The 16,984-nt window shown below is 47.5% G+C and overlaps 2 protein-coding genes across 2 annotated transcripts; one reads left to right on the top strand and one right to left on the bottom strand.

Moving 5' to 3' along the window:
• The first annotated feature begins 374 nt into the window (after nucleotides 1–374).
• SOWAHB (sosondowah ankyrin repeat domain family member B) lies at nucleotides 375–2,756 on the top strand. Its single transcript, XM_063107542.1, has one exon. It carries the CDS (start codon nucleotides 375–377, stop codon nucleotides 2,754–2,756), a length of 2,382 nt encoding a protein of 793 aa, XP_062963612.1.
• An 8,671-nt stretch (nucleotides 2,757–11,427) lies between these two features.
• On the bottom strand, nucleotides 11,428–11,655 carry LOC134385867 (cytochrome c oxidase subunit 6C-like). The gene has a single exon (XM_063107540.1). The coding sequence runs from the start codon at nucleotides 11,653–11,655 to the stop codon at nucleotides 11,428–11,430; it is 228 nt and encodes a 75-aa protein (XP_062963610.1).
• Between the last annotated feature and the right edge of the window lie 5,329 nt (nucleotides 11,656–16,984).

Here is a 16,984-nt window from a genome sequence, read left to right as displayed (position 1 = left end):
GGAGACCTCAGAGGGCGGAGGGACGGGAGGGGGCGTCGCCAGGGCGCAGGTGAAACCGACTCCGGCCTATCCCGGGAACTTTCGCTGTGGGGACTCGCTGCGAGAGGCCCGCGTCGCGCAGGGGCGGCCCGCGAGCCGCCGTCTCCCACTCAGGCGGCGCCCGGGGGCTCAGTTCGGGGGCCGCCCCCTGGGGACTCACGGCCTTCCTGGCGCGCTCGGGGGGTAAGGGCACGCCGGCCTCCGCGGCTGATGGAGGCGGGCGGTGTCGCCCCGGGAGCAGGTGACACACGCCGAGCCAGGGTTTCTGCTGGCAGGGGAGAGCGCGGGGAGGGCGAGACGAAGACAGCCCGGGGGCAGGGGACGACAAGGCAGCCATGGCCCGAGAGCTGAGCCAGGAGGCACTACTGGACTTTCTGTGCCAGTCAGGGGGCCGCGTGACCAACGCCGCCTTGCTGAGCCACTTCAAGAGCTTTCTCCGAGACCCCGACGCGCCCCCCAACCAACATCAGCAACGCCGCGAACTCTTCAAGGGCTTCGTCAACTCGCTCGCCGCAGTGCGCCAGGACCCCGACGGCACCAAGTACGTGGTGCTCAAGAGGAGGTACAGGGACCTTCTGGGGGAGGACGGGCTGCAGCGACCCCGCGAGCCGCCCGCGGCCGCCGCCCAGCCGGTGAGAGCTGCGCCCTGCTCCCCGCGAGGCGCTCGCCGGGGGGAGCAGCCGCCGCCGCCGCCGCAGCAGCCCAGGAGGCGGCGGCGCGAGAAGGAGCCAGAGGAGGAGCCAGCAGGTGCCGCAGCCCGAGCCGCCGACGCAGCTTGCAATGGACTCCCGGCCTGCGGCGCCCGGCAGGCGGCCAAGGGTGGCGGCGGGCCGAGGGGCAGCCCGGGCCAGAGGGCGCCAGTGCCCGCGGCTGCCGAGGCAGGTGCCCCGGCCGGAGCCAGGTGCGCAGCGATGGAGACTCAAGGCCGCTGCTGCTGGGAATGCCTCCAGAACAGCCTGGCGGGGCTCCCGGGAGAGCCGCTGCTTAGCGCCCTTCCGGACCCCGCCGTCGCGGCGGAGAAGCCCGCGAGGGCTCCGCTTGCTCAGGATGACCGCGGGGCTCCTGGGCAGCGGCGGGACGGCGCGACCGCTGAGCCCACGCCCGTGCCTGCAACGCCCCGCTCGCCTCCCGCCACTGTCGGGGCTGCTGGGAGCCGGGCTTCCCCGCCTGCTTCCCTGACCCGCTACACTCCCCCCGGAGACCGGCTGGAGCTGTTGACCCCGGGCTCCCTGCACCTTGCGACCCTGCAGCAGCAGCAGCAGCGCACCCGGGAGTGGGTGGCCAGATACCCGCAGATGCCCGAGACCCGGGACCCGGGCCCCATCCGGGCGTGGTCGGTGATGCCAGACAACTTCTTCCAGCTAACCTCGGAGCCAGGCTCAGCGCCGCCGCAAGACCCCCCTCTTTCCTTTCATTCTCTCTTTCCTGCTCCGGATGAGTCCTCAGAATCCTGGCCCGGGAACCCTCCATTTAATGTTTTTCGTAGCATTCGTTGTCAGCTGTCCCTCCAAGATCTGGACGACTTTGTGGACCAGGAGAGCCATGGCAGTGAGGAGAGCAGCAGTGGGCCCAAAGAATCTCCTGTGGGTTCTGAAGAGGGGCTGCAGGTTGCCCTGGGCACCCCTGATTGGGGAAAGCTCAGGAACCCAGCTCGGAGCCATTCTGTATCTCCAAAGGAGGGCAGCCCCAGCCGGAGCCCTCAGGGCCTCGGGCACAGAGGGGATGGTCACACCTCTCAGAAGGTCCCAATAGGGACTAATGGGCTTGCAGGCCACCTCCAGGAGCCTTTACTCTGGCCGGCTCCCAAGTTGAGGAGATCCCTGAGAAGAAGCTCTTGGACAGGGAGAGCCAAATTGTCTTCCTCTGATGAGGAATACCTTGATGAGGACTTGCAGAAAAGGAGTCGGCGCCCACCTCGATCCAGGAAACCCTCCAAGGCAGGAACAGTGCCCAGCCCAAGGGTGGATGCAGCTTTGACACCAAAACTTGCAGATGTTAAGGCTGTTGTGGCTGAGCGGGGTCGGCCACACAGCTCAGGGATCCCCAGTGGGGAAGGGCCTGCATCTTTGGTCCCCCACAGACTTCCTGAGCACAGATCATCCCTAGTCCCCCTTGACACCAGGGAGCATGAATGGATTGTGAAGCTTGCCAGTGGCTCCTGGATTCAAGTGTTGACTTTGTTCTGGGAGGACCCCCAGCTGGCTTTGCACAAAGACTTCTTGACTGGGTACACTGCCTTGCACTGGATAGCCAAACATGGTGACCTCAGAGCCCTTCAGGACTTGGTCTCTGGGGCACAAAAGGCAGGGATTGCTCTTGATGTAAATGTGAGGTCCAGTTGTGGGTATACCCCACTGCACCTTGCAGCCATTCACGGCCACCAGGGGGTCATCAAATTGCTAGTGCAGAGATTGGCATCTCGGGTGAATGTCCGGGATAGCAGTGGGAAGAAGCCATGGCAGTATCTGACCAGTAATACCTCTGGGGAAATATGGCAGCTACTGGGAGCCCCTCGAGGCAAGCCCATTTTCCCCGTCTATCCCTTAGTCCAAAGCTCTTCCCCAACCAGGAAGGCCAAGAGCCGGGAAATATCTAGAAATGTCACCCGAAAGTCTTCCTTTGCTGCACTACTCAAAAGTCAGCACAGCAAATGGAAATTGGCCAACCAGTACGAGAAATTCCCCACTCCAAGGGAAAGAGAAGAGTATAGTGATTGAATGGGGGCACCTCGCTCCAACATGCAGCCAACACACCCTCATCCTGGAGCTACTCAGTGGGAGCATATAGCCGGAACAGATAAACTGGGAGGAGTTGATAAAGACAGAGGTGAAGTGAGATGACCTGCCTAGCGTTTACCTCCCTCGATTTTATGTCAGCACATCCTGGACCTCAGGGGTCATCCAGGCTTTTTGATGCTCAAGTCCTTGGGCTGGTGAAACCTAGACAAGGGGCAGAGCCAGGTGCTCAAAATCTAGGAGGTATTCTTCCTCTTCCCTTGCCCCACAGATCTGGGCACAGTAAGCCACAAAGTTTTCCAAAGCAGCAATCCCAGGCCTTGGCTAGAGAGGGAACAGATGTCTAACAAAAAGAGAGGCACTCGAGGAATTGATGAAGCTCAGACAAAATCCTCTCTGGCTAGTAGCTCTCTGGCTTCTATTCATTTGGAAAATAAATCTTGGCTGAGAGTGGAAAGTGCCGGGTTTGGAATCAGATGGCTTTCTTTCTTTTTCTTTTTTTGCATTCAAATCAGTGAAATAAAATTATTACTGGAAAGTAGAATTTGATTTAAGAGATTCCTCAGCCCTGTCCCCAAGTCTTCTTTTGAATTCCACCTACAGTGGCTAATGTGTGAAATGATTAGTGCTTCCTTTGGGTCTGATCGGAGAAGCTGGGTAAGACCCAATTATGAACTTGACTCCACTCTGAGAGAAATCACTGGCATTCAGTCCCAGCTTTTTTGTATCAACTCAAACGTAAAGTTCCATGTGGCTCATTTGCATGGTGACTGAAACCATCTTTCATGGAAACTCCCTGTAACAAACAACAGAATTATCATTGATAGTTTTCAATAGGTTTGAATGGCCAACATTTGTATTCATGAAAAGAGAGAAATGATTTCACTCAGGGGAAGCAGTAAGGGTTAAGAGGAGAATGCCTCCCCACCAGGACTTTTCTAAGCTGCTAAATATGATTCTACTTGCACTAAATTTGTTGCCAATTAAGATTAAATATTAGCCTTGAAGTACTGTATATCTAACTGGAAGTGCTCCTTTTGTTTGTAAAGGGTCCATGGGATGAGAATGGCTTGTCTATAAACTCCAGTAGAACATCAAGATTTCAGAATGTAAATTCAAAGAGGGCTGAAAATTTAAATGTTCAAGTGGAAATTGAAAATTTAATTTTTTATGGAAGTGTTTTCATGTGTGGATGCAATAATGCTGTATTTTAAAAGTATTTTTATGTTTCTTCTGGTTATTTTCATTAAAAGATCAACAGATCTTTATAATTTATTATAGTTATGCTGATTACTGTTAATGTTCTTTACAAAATTGTCTGAGTGTCAGATATTTTTGTTTCTTTGTATTTTTACATTATAATTTTGCTGAACTAAATATATCTCTAGTCTACTAGAAAACAACAACAACAAAATAGGCATAATTAAATCTAAGGGCTTTTTTCTAAAAATACCTATATAAGGGATGAAACTTTGGCAAATCAAATAAAAAAAAAAGAGAGAGAGACAACCACAGATGCTGGGGGCATGGTTTGGAGAGATGAAAATTTAAAAGAATTCAAGATAAACATCTATGGCTAATACTCTAGTAAATGTCAACTTCTTTTAAAAGCCAATGAATGTTTCTGCTTTATCGTATTATCACTACATTAATTTCTTCAACGAATATGTTTTGCTTAGTGCCATAAGATTAATAAAGGTGAGAGGGACATGACCTTTCCTCTCTTGAAACTTAAAATCTACAATACTTATTCTTGATTGCTTTATACCGTGTCTTGCTCCCAAGGTGTCTTTTAAAGCTGTATTGTGTTAGATATAAGCTTGTAAAATGAGGCAAAGAGGAAAGAAATTGGTACCAGGAATGAGGACAAACAACTATAATGTAAGAAAAAAATTTCATAGTGTCATAAATATAAAATTAAGTGCTCTGGAGGATTTCAGAAGAAAGAGACAGAGAGAAATCCCCTTGGGCTGGGAAAACCAGGGAGGGCTTCATGAAGGCCAGGAATCTTTAAGTAAATGATACTGGCTTTCCCAAGAAACCAGCTTTGTTAGTTCTACCACATTCTTAACTTCTGCTTCAGTGTGTGATTTACACAGCACTAGTATTGGCCGATTGCTCACTGGTTAGAACACAATCCTAAGTCTCAAGGTGGTTTTCAAGAGGATTTGTCATGTCCCTCTGGCCTTTGTCCACATATCATACCTAACTCTGGTCAACTCTCTTGCTATGCTGTTTTGGAGAAGGATGAGGGCAGAAAAGGCTGCTGAGAGCAGAGTAAAATACAGATCTGAACCTGTCACCCTCTTGCTGTATTATAAAGTCCAGGCTGGCAGGGCTGCTAGGCCCAGCATACTTGTCCAGCCTCCTGCCAGCCTCTCCCTGCCATGAGCCTACACTGAGGTTACACCAGACCCATTGAGGTGCTCATTGCTCTTCTGTCTCATTTTCTGTCTTGATGCTGAATTCCTTCAGCTTAGAAAACACTTTTTGCTGTTTGCCTGGTATACTTTCTCTTACTCCTCAAGGGACAGCTCAAATGTCACAAATACCTCCAAGCCAGAAGATGTATGGCTCCTTCATCGGAATTCTCATAATGTTATATACATACCTTACTTATGGTTTTGACACATAGCATTTAAGTAAATTGCATGTTTTAATTTTCCTTAAGACTCTGAACATCAGGAAATAAGAGCATATATTTTCAATTCATCTAATTTTACCAGATAATGGGGGCTGGCCAGTTAGCTTACTTGAGAGAGAGTGGTGCTGGTAACACCAAGGTCAAGGGTTTGGATCCCCATAGAGGCCAAGTGTCAAAAAAAAAAAAGTCTCTTTCCATTAAATGCTGGTCGGTTAGCTCAGTTGATTAGAGTGTGGCCTTATAGTGATAAGGCCAAGGGTTTGGTTCTCTGTACCAGCCAGCTGCCAAAAAAAATTTTTTTAAATGACTGGCCGGTTAGCTCAACTGGTTATAGTGCAGCCTTGTAACACCAAGGTCAAGGGTTCTGTTCCCTGTACAGGCCAGCTGCCAAAAAAAAAAAAAAAAAAAAAAAAAAATTACCAGATATTTATGGAGCATCTACTAAGTGAAAAAGACATAATTCCTGGGCTGGCTGGTTGGCTCAGTAGGTTAGAGTGCAATGTTTTAATACCAAGGGTCAAGGGTAGGGATTACTGTACCAACCAGCTGCTAGGAAAAAAAAAAAAAGACATAACTCCTGCCTTCAAGAGCTCATAGTCAACTGAGGAAGGGGTTGTGAGTGGGGTCACTGAAAAATGATCCCAGCACAGTGAGGTGAGTGGATAGATGTGTGTGTTGAGGCTATGAGAATACAGAGAAGGGGATGTTTACGGAGCTTTAAAATATTTTTTAAAATTATTTTTTAATTGACACATTGATTATACATATTTATGGGGTACAGTTTTATTTCAATACATGTGTACAATGTATGATAATCAAATCAGGGTAATTAGCATATTCATTATTATAAAAATTTATCATTTCTTTCTGAGAAGAATATTTGAGCTCCTCCCTTCTAGCCACTTGAGAAGGTGCAATAAATTGTTAATTATAGATGCCTGGCACTACCGGACACCAGTAGAACTTATTTTTCCTATCTAGCTGTAATTTTGTATCCATTAACCAATCTCTCCCCCTCCCCTTCCCAGCCTCTAGTAACCAGGATCCTTTTTTTTGAAGGCTGGCCATATGAGGAATTGAACCCTTGGCCCATGAGGTTACAAGGCTGTGCTCTAACCAACTGAGCTAACCAGCCAACTCTAGTAACCACAATTCTAATCTCTATTTTTAGAAGTTTAACTTTTTTTTTTTTAAGCTCCCACATATGAATGAGAACATGCAGTGTTTCTCTTTCTGTGCTTGACTTATTTTACTTAACATAATGTCTTCCAGGCTTATCCATGTGTCTGGCTAGGCTAAGGCCTGGAATCCTCACAGCGCCAATTGTCTAGCTCTTAATCCTGTTCATGACGCCAAGTGTAAAGCTAGGTGACCACGACTATGCTAGTTGTTGGGCTCTTTTACCTGCTGGTAATCCTGCATCAACTGGGCTGATTGTCGAGCTAAGGATCGATCTGGAGCACACATACCCCTCAAGCCCATTCGCAGACTGGGTCACAAGCCCTTCACATGCCAGGCTGGGTCCCCAGACCCCTCATACGCCAGGCTGGCTTACCAGACCCTTTCACACAGGTCTATGAGCTGGGTAACCAGCCAAGAGGTCTTTGGAAGCCGTAGGTTCGGAAAAGTATGGCTGCACTGACAACGGCTGCCCCAGGCACTAAACACCAGCCAAAGTGGCAGTGCTGCACAGGTGCACTAACTTCACCCCTGCCACACACAATGTTTACTGAACCACCCCCAACCAGCCCTGAGGAGAGGGGAGCCTGATTATTCTATTTTCCCAGCACCATGTTGCCACAAATGACAGGATTTCATTCTTTTTTACAGCTGAGTAGTATTCCATTGTATATGTATATCACACTTTATCCATTTATCTGTTGATATGGAGCATTTTCTTTTTTTTTTTTAAAGATGACTAGTAAGGGGATCTTAACCCTTAGCGTGGTGTTGTCAGCACCACGCTCTCCCAAGTGAGCTAACCGGCCATCCCTATATAGGGATCTGAACCTATGGTTTTGGTGTTATCAGCACCACACTCTCCCAAGTGAGCCACGGGCCAGCCCTGATATGGAGCATTTTCTATGTGCCAGGCTCTTTGTTAATGTTGAAAATGTAACATTTCGTAAGTTATACATATTCCCTGCTCTGATGGTGCTTTTCTGGACCGAGGAAATGAGGAGGTAAAAAGGAAGTTAGATGCGCTTTGAAAGGCCCAAGTGGAGGGAGAAGAGAGTTCTGGAAGAATGTTCCAGGAGAGAGGCAAGGAGCATGAGCAAAGCTGCAGGGTGTGTTTGGGGGATATTTAGCCCAGTGTGCAGTAGCGTGGTAGCGTAGAAAGAGATGAAGATGGAAAAGTCATTTAAGACCAGGTTGACAGAAGCATCTTTTATGATATGTCAAGAAATGTAGACATTCTCTAGGAACCTAGGGATTGTCAAAGCTCCTCCCAGAAAACTTAATTTTTTTTTTTAATTTTTTTTTTTAAATAATTTATTTTATTTATTGAATCAAAATCGATTATACATATTTTGGAGGTTGAACATTGAGATATGTTGATTAAATCAGTATTACTAACATATATTGTTACAAATCATAATTATTCTTTATGCCCCTTGTCCAACCTCTCCCCTTCCCTCATTCCCTCCCCCTCCACCCTCTAATTGCCTAGATTTCTTCCCTCCTTCTGAAAGAATAATGGTTACTCTGTTAACTTGTTACCTAGATGATCTGTCCAATGCTGAGAGATGTGATCAGGTCCCCCAATATTATCATAGAGCAGATGCTTCTTCTGTCACTCTGAAATGGGTTTTGTGGAAAGAGACATCCTCTTCTTTTCTTTGTCTCTGCTGGTGACTCTTCTTATGTGAATGCACTCCAGTGGTTGGCGGACCATCTGCGTGGTGGTTGTGGCATCTAGCTGCTTTTGCAGCAGCCATGGTTATTGTGGTGACTGTGGTGGGCCACCCACGTGGAGGTGCTGTTTTTGGCATGCTCCTTGGCACTGGCGGTATGCCTGGTTGTGGGAAGTGTTTGGTCCCCTTCTCCTTGCCTTGGGTCCCCGGGCAGGTCCCAAGGTGCTGGCATGTTGTGCCTGGTTGTGGGAGAGAGGTTCAGTCTTCTATCCATGCCCCAGATCCCTGGGTGGTCTCCAAGGTGCTGGCATGTTGGGCCTGGCTGTGGGAGGGTGATCCGGTCCCCGACTCCATACCCTGGGTCCCTGGGTGGGCCCCAGAGCACTGGCTCAGTGTGCGTGGTTGTGGGAGGGTGGTATGGTCCCCTTCTCCATGCCCTGGGTCCCTGGGCAAGGCCCAAGGTGCTGGCGTGGTGTGCCTGGTTGTGGGAGAGAGGTTCCAGTCCCCTTTTCCATGACTCAGGTCTCCGGGTGGGCCCTGAAGCACTGGCTCAGTGTGCCTGGTTGTGGGAGAGAGGTCCGGTCCCCTTCTCCATGCCTCAGGTCTCCAGGCAGGCCCTGAGGCATTGGTGCAGTATGCCTGGTTGTGGGAGAGAGTTCCAGTCCCCTTCTCCATGCCTCAGGTCCCCCGGTGGGTCCCGAAGTGCTGGCTTAGTGTGCCTGGTTGTGGGAGGGTGGTCTGGTCCCCTTCTCCATGCCCCGGGACTGTGGGTGGGCCCTGAGGTGCTGGCTTGGTGTGCCTGGTTGTGGGAGAGAGGTCCAGTCCCCTTCTCTATGCCTCAGGTCCCCCAGTGGGCCCTGAAGCACTGGCTCAGTGTGTCTGGTTGTAGGAGGGTGGTCTGGTCCCCTTCTCCATGCCTCAGGTCCCTGGGCGGGCTTTGAGTTGCTGGCATGTTGTGCTTGGCTGTGGGAGAGAGGTCCAGTCCCCAACTCCTTACCCTGGGTCCCTGGGTGGGCCCCAAGGTGCTGGCTCAGCATGCCTGGTTGTAGGAGAGAGGTCTGGTCCCCTTCTCCATGCCTCAGGTCCCCCGGTGGGCCCTGAAGCGCTGGCTCAGCGTGCCTGGTTGTGGGAGAGTGGTCTGGTCCCCTTCTCCATGCCTCAGGTCCCCCAGTGGGCCCTGAAGTGCTGGCTCAGTGTGTCTGGTTGTGGACGGGTGGTCCGGTCCCCTTCTCCATACCCCAGCTCCCCGGGTGGGCTCCGAGGTGCTGGCATGTTGTGCCTGCTTGTGGGCGGGTGCTCCAGTCCCCAACTCCATACCCTGTGTCCCTGGGTGGGCCCCAAGGTGCAGGCTCAGTGTGCCTGGTTGTGGGAGGGTGGTCTGGTCCCCTTCTCCTATGCCTCAGGCCCCCCGGTGGGCCCTGAAGCGCTGGCTCAGTGTGCCTGGTTGTGGGAGAGACGTCCATTTCCCTTCTCTTTGCCTCGGGTCCCCAGGCAGGCCCCAAAGTGCTGATGCAGTGTGCCTGGTTGTGGGAGGGTGGTCCAGTCCCCTTCTCCATGTCCCGGGACTGTGGGTGGGCCCCGAGGTGCTGGCTTGGTGTGCCTGGTTGTGGGAGAGAGGTCCAGTCCCCTTTTCCATGCCTCAGGTCCTTGGGTGGGCCCTGAAGCACTGGCGCATTGTGCCTGGTTGTGGGAGAGAGGACCATTCTCCTTCTCCTTGCCCCGGTTCCCTGGGTGGGCTCCGAGTAGCTGGCATGTTGTGCCTGGTTGTGGGAGAGAGGTCCAGTCCCCAACCCCATACCCCGAGTCCCTGGGTGGGCCCCAATGTGCTGGCTCAGTGTGCCTGATTGTGAGAGAGAGGACTGTTCCCCTTCTCCTTGCCTCAGGTCCCCAGACAGGCCCCAAGGTGCTGGCGTGGTGTGCCTGGTTGTGGGAGGGGCATCCAGTCCTCTTCTCCATGCTTCAGGTCCCCAGGAGGGCCCCAATGCACTGGTGCAGTTTGCCTGGAAGTGGGATTGGGGTCGTGTCCCCAGGTCCAAGCCTCCAGTTCCCAGTCAGGCCCCAAGGTGCTGGTGGTGTGCCTGGCCCGGAACTAATTTTTTGTCCTTTGCTTCTAACACGGGGGAACTTCCTGTGGGAACCAGTACTTGAGTATGTGGTTGTTTAAATTGCTACTTTGCTGCTGTTTACCTAGGGAAGGCTTTTTGTGCAGCTCAGGGTTTAATGGTTGGTATTATAGGTACTTCCGGCTCTCCAGAGACCCAGTGGATCTGTGTTCTGTAGAATCTCTGATCTGGGCCTGAATTTTTTCATCAATCTCCACCCCATGCAATTCTGTACTCCTGACCCGTCTCCTCTGAGTGGTCCTGTGTTGATTGGGGGGCAGATCAGCTGTCCTTGCCGTGCCCCAGTGATCCCCTGGTGGGCCTGTCTCCCCCACTGCCCATGCTCCAAACACTTCCCATGCGATAGGCCCTGCACTGGTCCCTTGTGATGACTCACTGGCCTCTGAATGGCTCCCTTTTTTCAGCTGTTCTGGCTCCTCGCTCCTGCGTGGATCCATGGGAACCCTATTAGTGGTCTTGCTGTCTTGGGGGCCACCAAGGCCCTCTTCTCTCCTGCTGCCTCCAAGCAACTCCATCTGGAGTGCACAGCTGCAGCTTTTGCCGGCTCCTGCTCCATGTGCTCATCAGCTCGAACCTTAAAGCAGCCATGGCCTGAAACGCTCAAAGCAGCTTTTTCTTTCTGTCATTGTAGTTTCTCCAGCCTTTATGAACTCCATAGGTCTCTCCTCCCCTTCCCCTGAGCTCCAGCGGCCCCGGCTTGGCTGATGTTACATTTTTATAGTTGTAAATTGGTTGATTTGTGGAAGAGAGTGATGCTGTGGACCGTCTATTCCGCCATCTTGATTCCCCAGAAAACTTTAGTGTTTAAAAAACCCAGACGTTTTCCTGAAGTCTTAATTTGAAGACAAAAAATAAAGTATTAGATAGAATGTGCTCAATTTTTTTTTCTTTATTTTCTATCCACAGTATTTGTTAATTGCTTATTTATCAAGAGGAACTATTCCACACATTCATGTTTTATAGTTCAGGAACACAGATCAGTGACTAATTTCTATGAAACTTAATCCAAAGAAATTCTTTACATTCCCAAATCACTTTGCCCTCTGAATGATGCCAGCCTTCCTTATCTCCTCAAAATCTGTCATGGAATCATAATTTCTGTAGAAATCTGCACATGCCTTCTTCCTTGGTTCAGCCACAGCAAACTTATGGAGAGCTGCCACCCCTAGGGATATGACGAGTGCTCCAACAATGTGAAATCGCAGACACCTGGCTGGAAGGTCACACATCTGAGGTTTCATCAAAACACCAAAAGCCATGGTAGTTATTGTCCCTCAACACCAATGTCCTTCCTGGCTGATGGAGAAATGAATTTGAATGTGCTCAGTTTTCAAGTTTCCCTTTCAAAATTTTTGTAAGTCTTCAGTGATGTTAATGCTTGTTTGCTAGCAAATAATGGTAGACAACAAAGTAACTTAACAAGTGGCAATCTAATACTAAAGGCAAACATTAGAAACTGTTGATAAGCTTAGCTCAATTGGTTTTTTTGGTAGATGTAAAGTAGTGAATTTTAATGTTGTAAATATATATAGTGTATATGCATATTAACTATATATACTGTAGTCTTATTTTCTGCTAGTAAAATTGCTTATGGTTCAACATTTCGGGGGGTTATACATAACATGCCATGGCTTCCAGATGCTTTGATTCATTAATAATTTTTTTTTTTTTTATGGCTGACTGGTACAGGGATCCAAACCCGTGACGTTGGTGCTATAAGGCTGTGCTCTAACCAAATGAGTTAACCGGCCAGCTGCTACATAAATTCTTAGGAATAACTTTATTGAGATATAATTCACATATATAATTCACCTATTTAAAATGTACAGTTCAGTGGTTTCTAGTATATTCACAGTTATGCATCCATCAGCACAATAAATTCCTGTACAAATCTCGGAACCACTGACCCAGGCAATGGGGAGCCACTGACAGTTTATCCAGAGGACTGATGTATAGACTGGGTGAAAAAATACCTCTTGCTACCAGGAGGAGAGATCAGCTATTATAATATCTTTTTTTTTTTTTTTTTTTTTTGCAGCTGGCCGGTATGGGGATCCAGACCCTTGATCTTGGCATTACAACACTATTATAATACCTTAGTTTCATACTGGAAATATTAGGAATGTTGACTGTCTCACTCTGTTTCTGTTGCTTATAACAAAATACATGGAACTGGGTAAATTCATAAGAAAATGAAATTTATTGCTTACAGTTTCTGAGGCTGGGAAGTCCAAAGTCCACCTGGTGGTGGCAACAGTGACCCAGGGGTCTCACATTGCAAGATAGTGGAAGCAGAAACAGACTCTCCTCTTCTTTTAAAGCCCTCAGAAACACACCCCTGACCACCATTTTTAACCCATTCACTATTGCACGGTGCTACAAGCCAATCACCTCTTCCAGGCTCCACCTTTCAATTACCATAATAGGATTTCCTACCCTCTTAACAGTCACAGTAGGGGCCAAGAGTTTCTAATACATAAAACTTGGGGGACACAATTCAAGCTTCAGGGAGTTTTGGGAGGTACATAGTTCAATACACTACATTCCACCCTAGCTTCCCAAAACTCATCCTTTTCACGTGCAAATACATTCATTTCATCCCCAAAATCTTAATTTGTTTCAACTCAAAAGTCCAAAGTTCAAAGTCCCATCTGTGAAATCAAAACAACTTATCTACTTCATGATACAATGGCGGGACAAGCATAGGGTACATATTCTCATTCCAAATGGGAGAAATAGGCCAAAGGAAAGGTTTAACAGGTCCCAAACAAGTCTGAAACCCAGCAGGGCAGGCATTAAATCTCAAAGCTGATGAACCACGTACCTTGAGTCCATGCTCAACCTCCTCTGCATGCTGGTGTGGGGGGTAAGTCCCCAAATCCTCAGGCAACTCTGTTTCTATGGCTTTCCTGGCCTCAGGTGATGCTTCAGCTCTCTCAGGCTGGTGTTCCACTCTGGTAGCTCCACAGGCCTGGGGTCCCCATGGAGGTCCCACTCTCACGGCTCCACTAGGTATGGCACTGATGGGGTTTCTCTACTGTAACTCTGACCCCATGTTTCCACTCGGCATTGCCCTAGTGAAGGCTCTATGTGGTGAATCCACCCCTGTGACAGATCTTTTCCTGGGTCCTCAGACTTTTCCATGCATCTTTTGAAGTCTGGATGGAGTCTCCCAAACCTCCACGGCTCTGGCATTCTGTGAGCCCGCAGAGCTAACACCACATGTACTCTGCCAAGGCTTCCAGCTTGTATTTTCCAAAGGTGTGGGTCCAGCCCAACCTGGAGCCAATTTAGCCAGGGCTGGAGCAGCCAAAGCAGCTGAGGTGCTGGTGCTGGAAGCAGCTTCCTGAGGTAGCCCTGGGCAGTGAGCCCGTGGAGGGTGCCTTAGGCCTGTTCCCCAAAACCATTCTGTCTCCCTGGGTCTTTGGGCCTGTAATGGAAGGGTTGGCCCCAGAGGCTTCTGCAATGGCTTCAGGGCCATTTCCTCCTTCTCTTGATAATCCCTTTCCTTTGTATTAATCTTCTTAGCGCCATTGAATTTCTCTTCTGAAAATGCTCTCTGCTTCTCTACCACATGGAGAGGCTGCAAATTTTCCAAATCTTTACACTCTGCTTTCCTTTTAAATTCTGGCTTTATGTCAAGCCTTTGCCACCACAACTCAGCACAGGCTCTTACAAGTAACCGTGCAGCTTCCTGAATGTTTTGCTACTTAGAAATTTCTTCTGCCAAATACCCTGGTTCACAATTCTTAAGTTCCAACTTCCTTGAAGTCCTAGGGCATGGATGCAATTCAGCCAAGTTCCTTGCCAGTTCATAGCAAAGTTGATTGTTGCCCCAGTTTCTGAAAAACTCCTTATTTCTGAGACCTCCTTAGAAGGATCTTTACAGTCCATATTTCTATCAGCATTCTGCTCGCCACCACGTAACCAGTCTCTAAGACATTCTAAACTTTCCCTGTTCTTTTTGTCTTCTTCTGAGTCCTCCAAACTCCTCCAACTTCTCCTCAACACCCAGTTCCAAAGGTGTTTCCACATTTTCAAGTATCTATTATAAGCAACACCTCAACTCTCTGGTACCAATTTTCTGCATTAGTCCATTTTTGTTGCTTATAACAAAATACATGGAACTAGGTAATTTGTAAGAAAATGAAATTTATTGCTTACAGTTTCTGAGGCTGGGAAGTCCAAAGTCCATCTGCTGGTGATGACAGTGACCTAGGGGTCTCACACTGCAAGATGGTGGAAGCAGAGAGAACAGGCAGAGAGGAGAAAGACAGATTCTCCTTTTAAAGCCCTCAGAGCCACACCCCCGAGCACCATTGTTAATCCATTCACTACTGCACGGTCCTACAATCCAATCACCTCTTCAGGCCCCACCTTTCAATTACCATAATAGGATTTCCCACCCTCTTAATAGTCACAGTGGGGGCCAAGTTTCTAATACATAAAACTTGGGGGACACAATTCAAGCTTCAGAGAGTTTGGGAGGACATAATTCAATCCACTACATTGACTCAATCTGCTTGATAAAGTGGTAAGTTTGGATATCTACAATGAGGAAAGAAAATTTTAGTTTGGAGGGGCTGATTTAGTTGATAAGAATTAGGAAAAATTAAGTAAGATCAAAAGGATCTTCCCATTTCGTCTCACCTCTAAAATGCCATGATTCTTTAATTAAACCTCTTAATTACTGTGATGATCATTTTTGTACGCGGTGGCACTGAACTGAAGAGTGTAAATTCAGTCTCTGTTCAGGCTGTTTAGCGGTGCTGCTATGTGTGCTTGGGTTTGCCAACATCAAAATCAATTTAAAATGTTTAATAAAAGGCAGGATAGTGTAAGTACTAAACTTTTGGCAAGGAAGCTAAGTTGCTGAGTTCCTGTCCTGGCTTGGACGAGACCTTCAGCTTCTCAGTTTTCTCATTTGTAGGATAGGAATAATATTCATAGCAATATATGATGGGTTTTTTGACAGGCTCAAATGAATTAATACAAAGTCCTCAGAAAATGCTTGACATAGAATAAATCCTCAATAGATATTTACTATTAGTATTTTTAAAACTATTCAAAATATACAGTTCCCTTAAATTTCCATGAAGAAGACAAAGAAATCCACTAGTTAATTAAAAAGGTGCTACCAGAACAACATTTACTGATAAAGCCAAACATTTTTCCTTATGCCTCTACATTAAAAAAAAGATGCTTGGGTTTCTCATGTCAGATGAAAAAGACTATTCAACTATCTCTTGTGTGTAATAATCATTAGCTATTGTGATATGTCACTAAACAGAACTATGTCTAATTGAAGTCACGTGAACTAACACCAGTCAAATTAGCAGCCTTAGTATAGCCCGGAACTGAACCTTGGGCAGAGCTCTGAAAGGGTGAAGCTTACGGGGACGTGAGCGTGTATGAGTGCGTGTGAGTATGTGTTTGTGTTTGAAGCCACTATCACTCAAGAAATCTGAAAAATCTAAATTCAACCATGCAGTAAACTTTATCCCAAATCCACTGACTTCATCAAGATAAAGTCTCACTGAGAGGGATTAAAAATTATTGACCTATCGAACTACTGAAAATAGTACTTCTTGATTCCTAGCTACTTGACTCCTCTTTTCTACTGTTAAGACTTATGTTTTTTGTTTTTTAGTTTTTTTTTAAAGCATCACTACATTTAAATTATGCCTCAATTTTAAAAAAATGGTAATACAAGTAAGGAGAAAGACATTTTTCAAATTGCCTGTCAGAGCAAAGCCAAGATTCTGTTTTGTGAGTGCTAATTCTTTTTTTGAGAATAGTAAACACTCCCAAGAGTAGTAACTATTAGCAGATATTTCTGTAACCATCACTCCTTCTAAAACCGTAATTGTTAACCTTACAGGACTTGAATACTTTTGCTATTATATTTGTGCCTCCACATACAATGAACTTTCTAGTGAACTCATCCTTTAGTGTCAATTAGGGAATGCTACAGGAACGTAAGTACAGTTGATCCTTTGAGCAACGTGGATTTGAACTGTGCAGGTCCACCTCCACATGGATTTTTTTCAATAAATATTTTGGAAAATGTTTTGGGGATTTCTGTAGCTTACTTTTTCCTCCCTTCTGGCTTACTCTTTTCTCTCTCTAGCTTACTCCCCCCCCCCCCCAGTTTATTGTAAGAATACAGTATATAACATATATAACATACAAAATACGTGTAAATTGAGTGTCATCAGTGAGACTTCCGGTAGGCTATTAGTAGGTAAGTTTGGGGGGAGTCAAAAATTATACGCAGATTTTTGACTGCGTGGGGGGTGCTCCTAGCCCACTCATTGTTCAAGGGCCAACTGTATAGTGAACCAAGTGACATGCCACAATCCCATGATGTGTCTCATTGCCTGAGAGACTGGGCCGACCAAGGGAGCTAAAGCAAGGATTTCTTTCCATGACCCTGGAATTGGGCCAAATATAGTACCATTTCCATAGGGATTTGAGGACTGGGGACTTTTCAAGGCTTGCTAGATTATAAAGGGTATCTAGATAAGAGTATTTGTAGTTTCTGATTAAAATAGACTTTTAAAAAGTGAGCAGAATGGATATTCATTC

Source organism: Cynocephalus volans, chromosome 9, assembly GCF_027409185.1.
Source record: "Cynocephalus volans isolate mCynVol1 chromosome 9, mCynVol1.pri, whole genome shotgun sequence".
NCBI classification, from domain to species: Eukaryota; Metazoa; Chordata; class Mammalia; order Dermoptera; family Cynocephalidae; genus Cynocephalus; species Cynocephalus volans.
Note: the sequence above shows the minus strand (reverse complement) of the source record. Positions and strands in the feature narration are given on the sequence as shown.

Coding starts and splice junctions, on each gene's coding strand:
- SOWAHB (XM_063107542.1), top strand. CDS start 375: ATGGCCCGAGAGCTGAGCCAGGAGGCACTACTGGACTTTCTGTGCCAG.
- LOC134385867 (XM_063107540.1), bottom strand. CDS start 11,655: ATGGCTTTTGGTGTTTTGATGAAACCTCAGATGTGTGACCTTCCAGCC.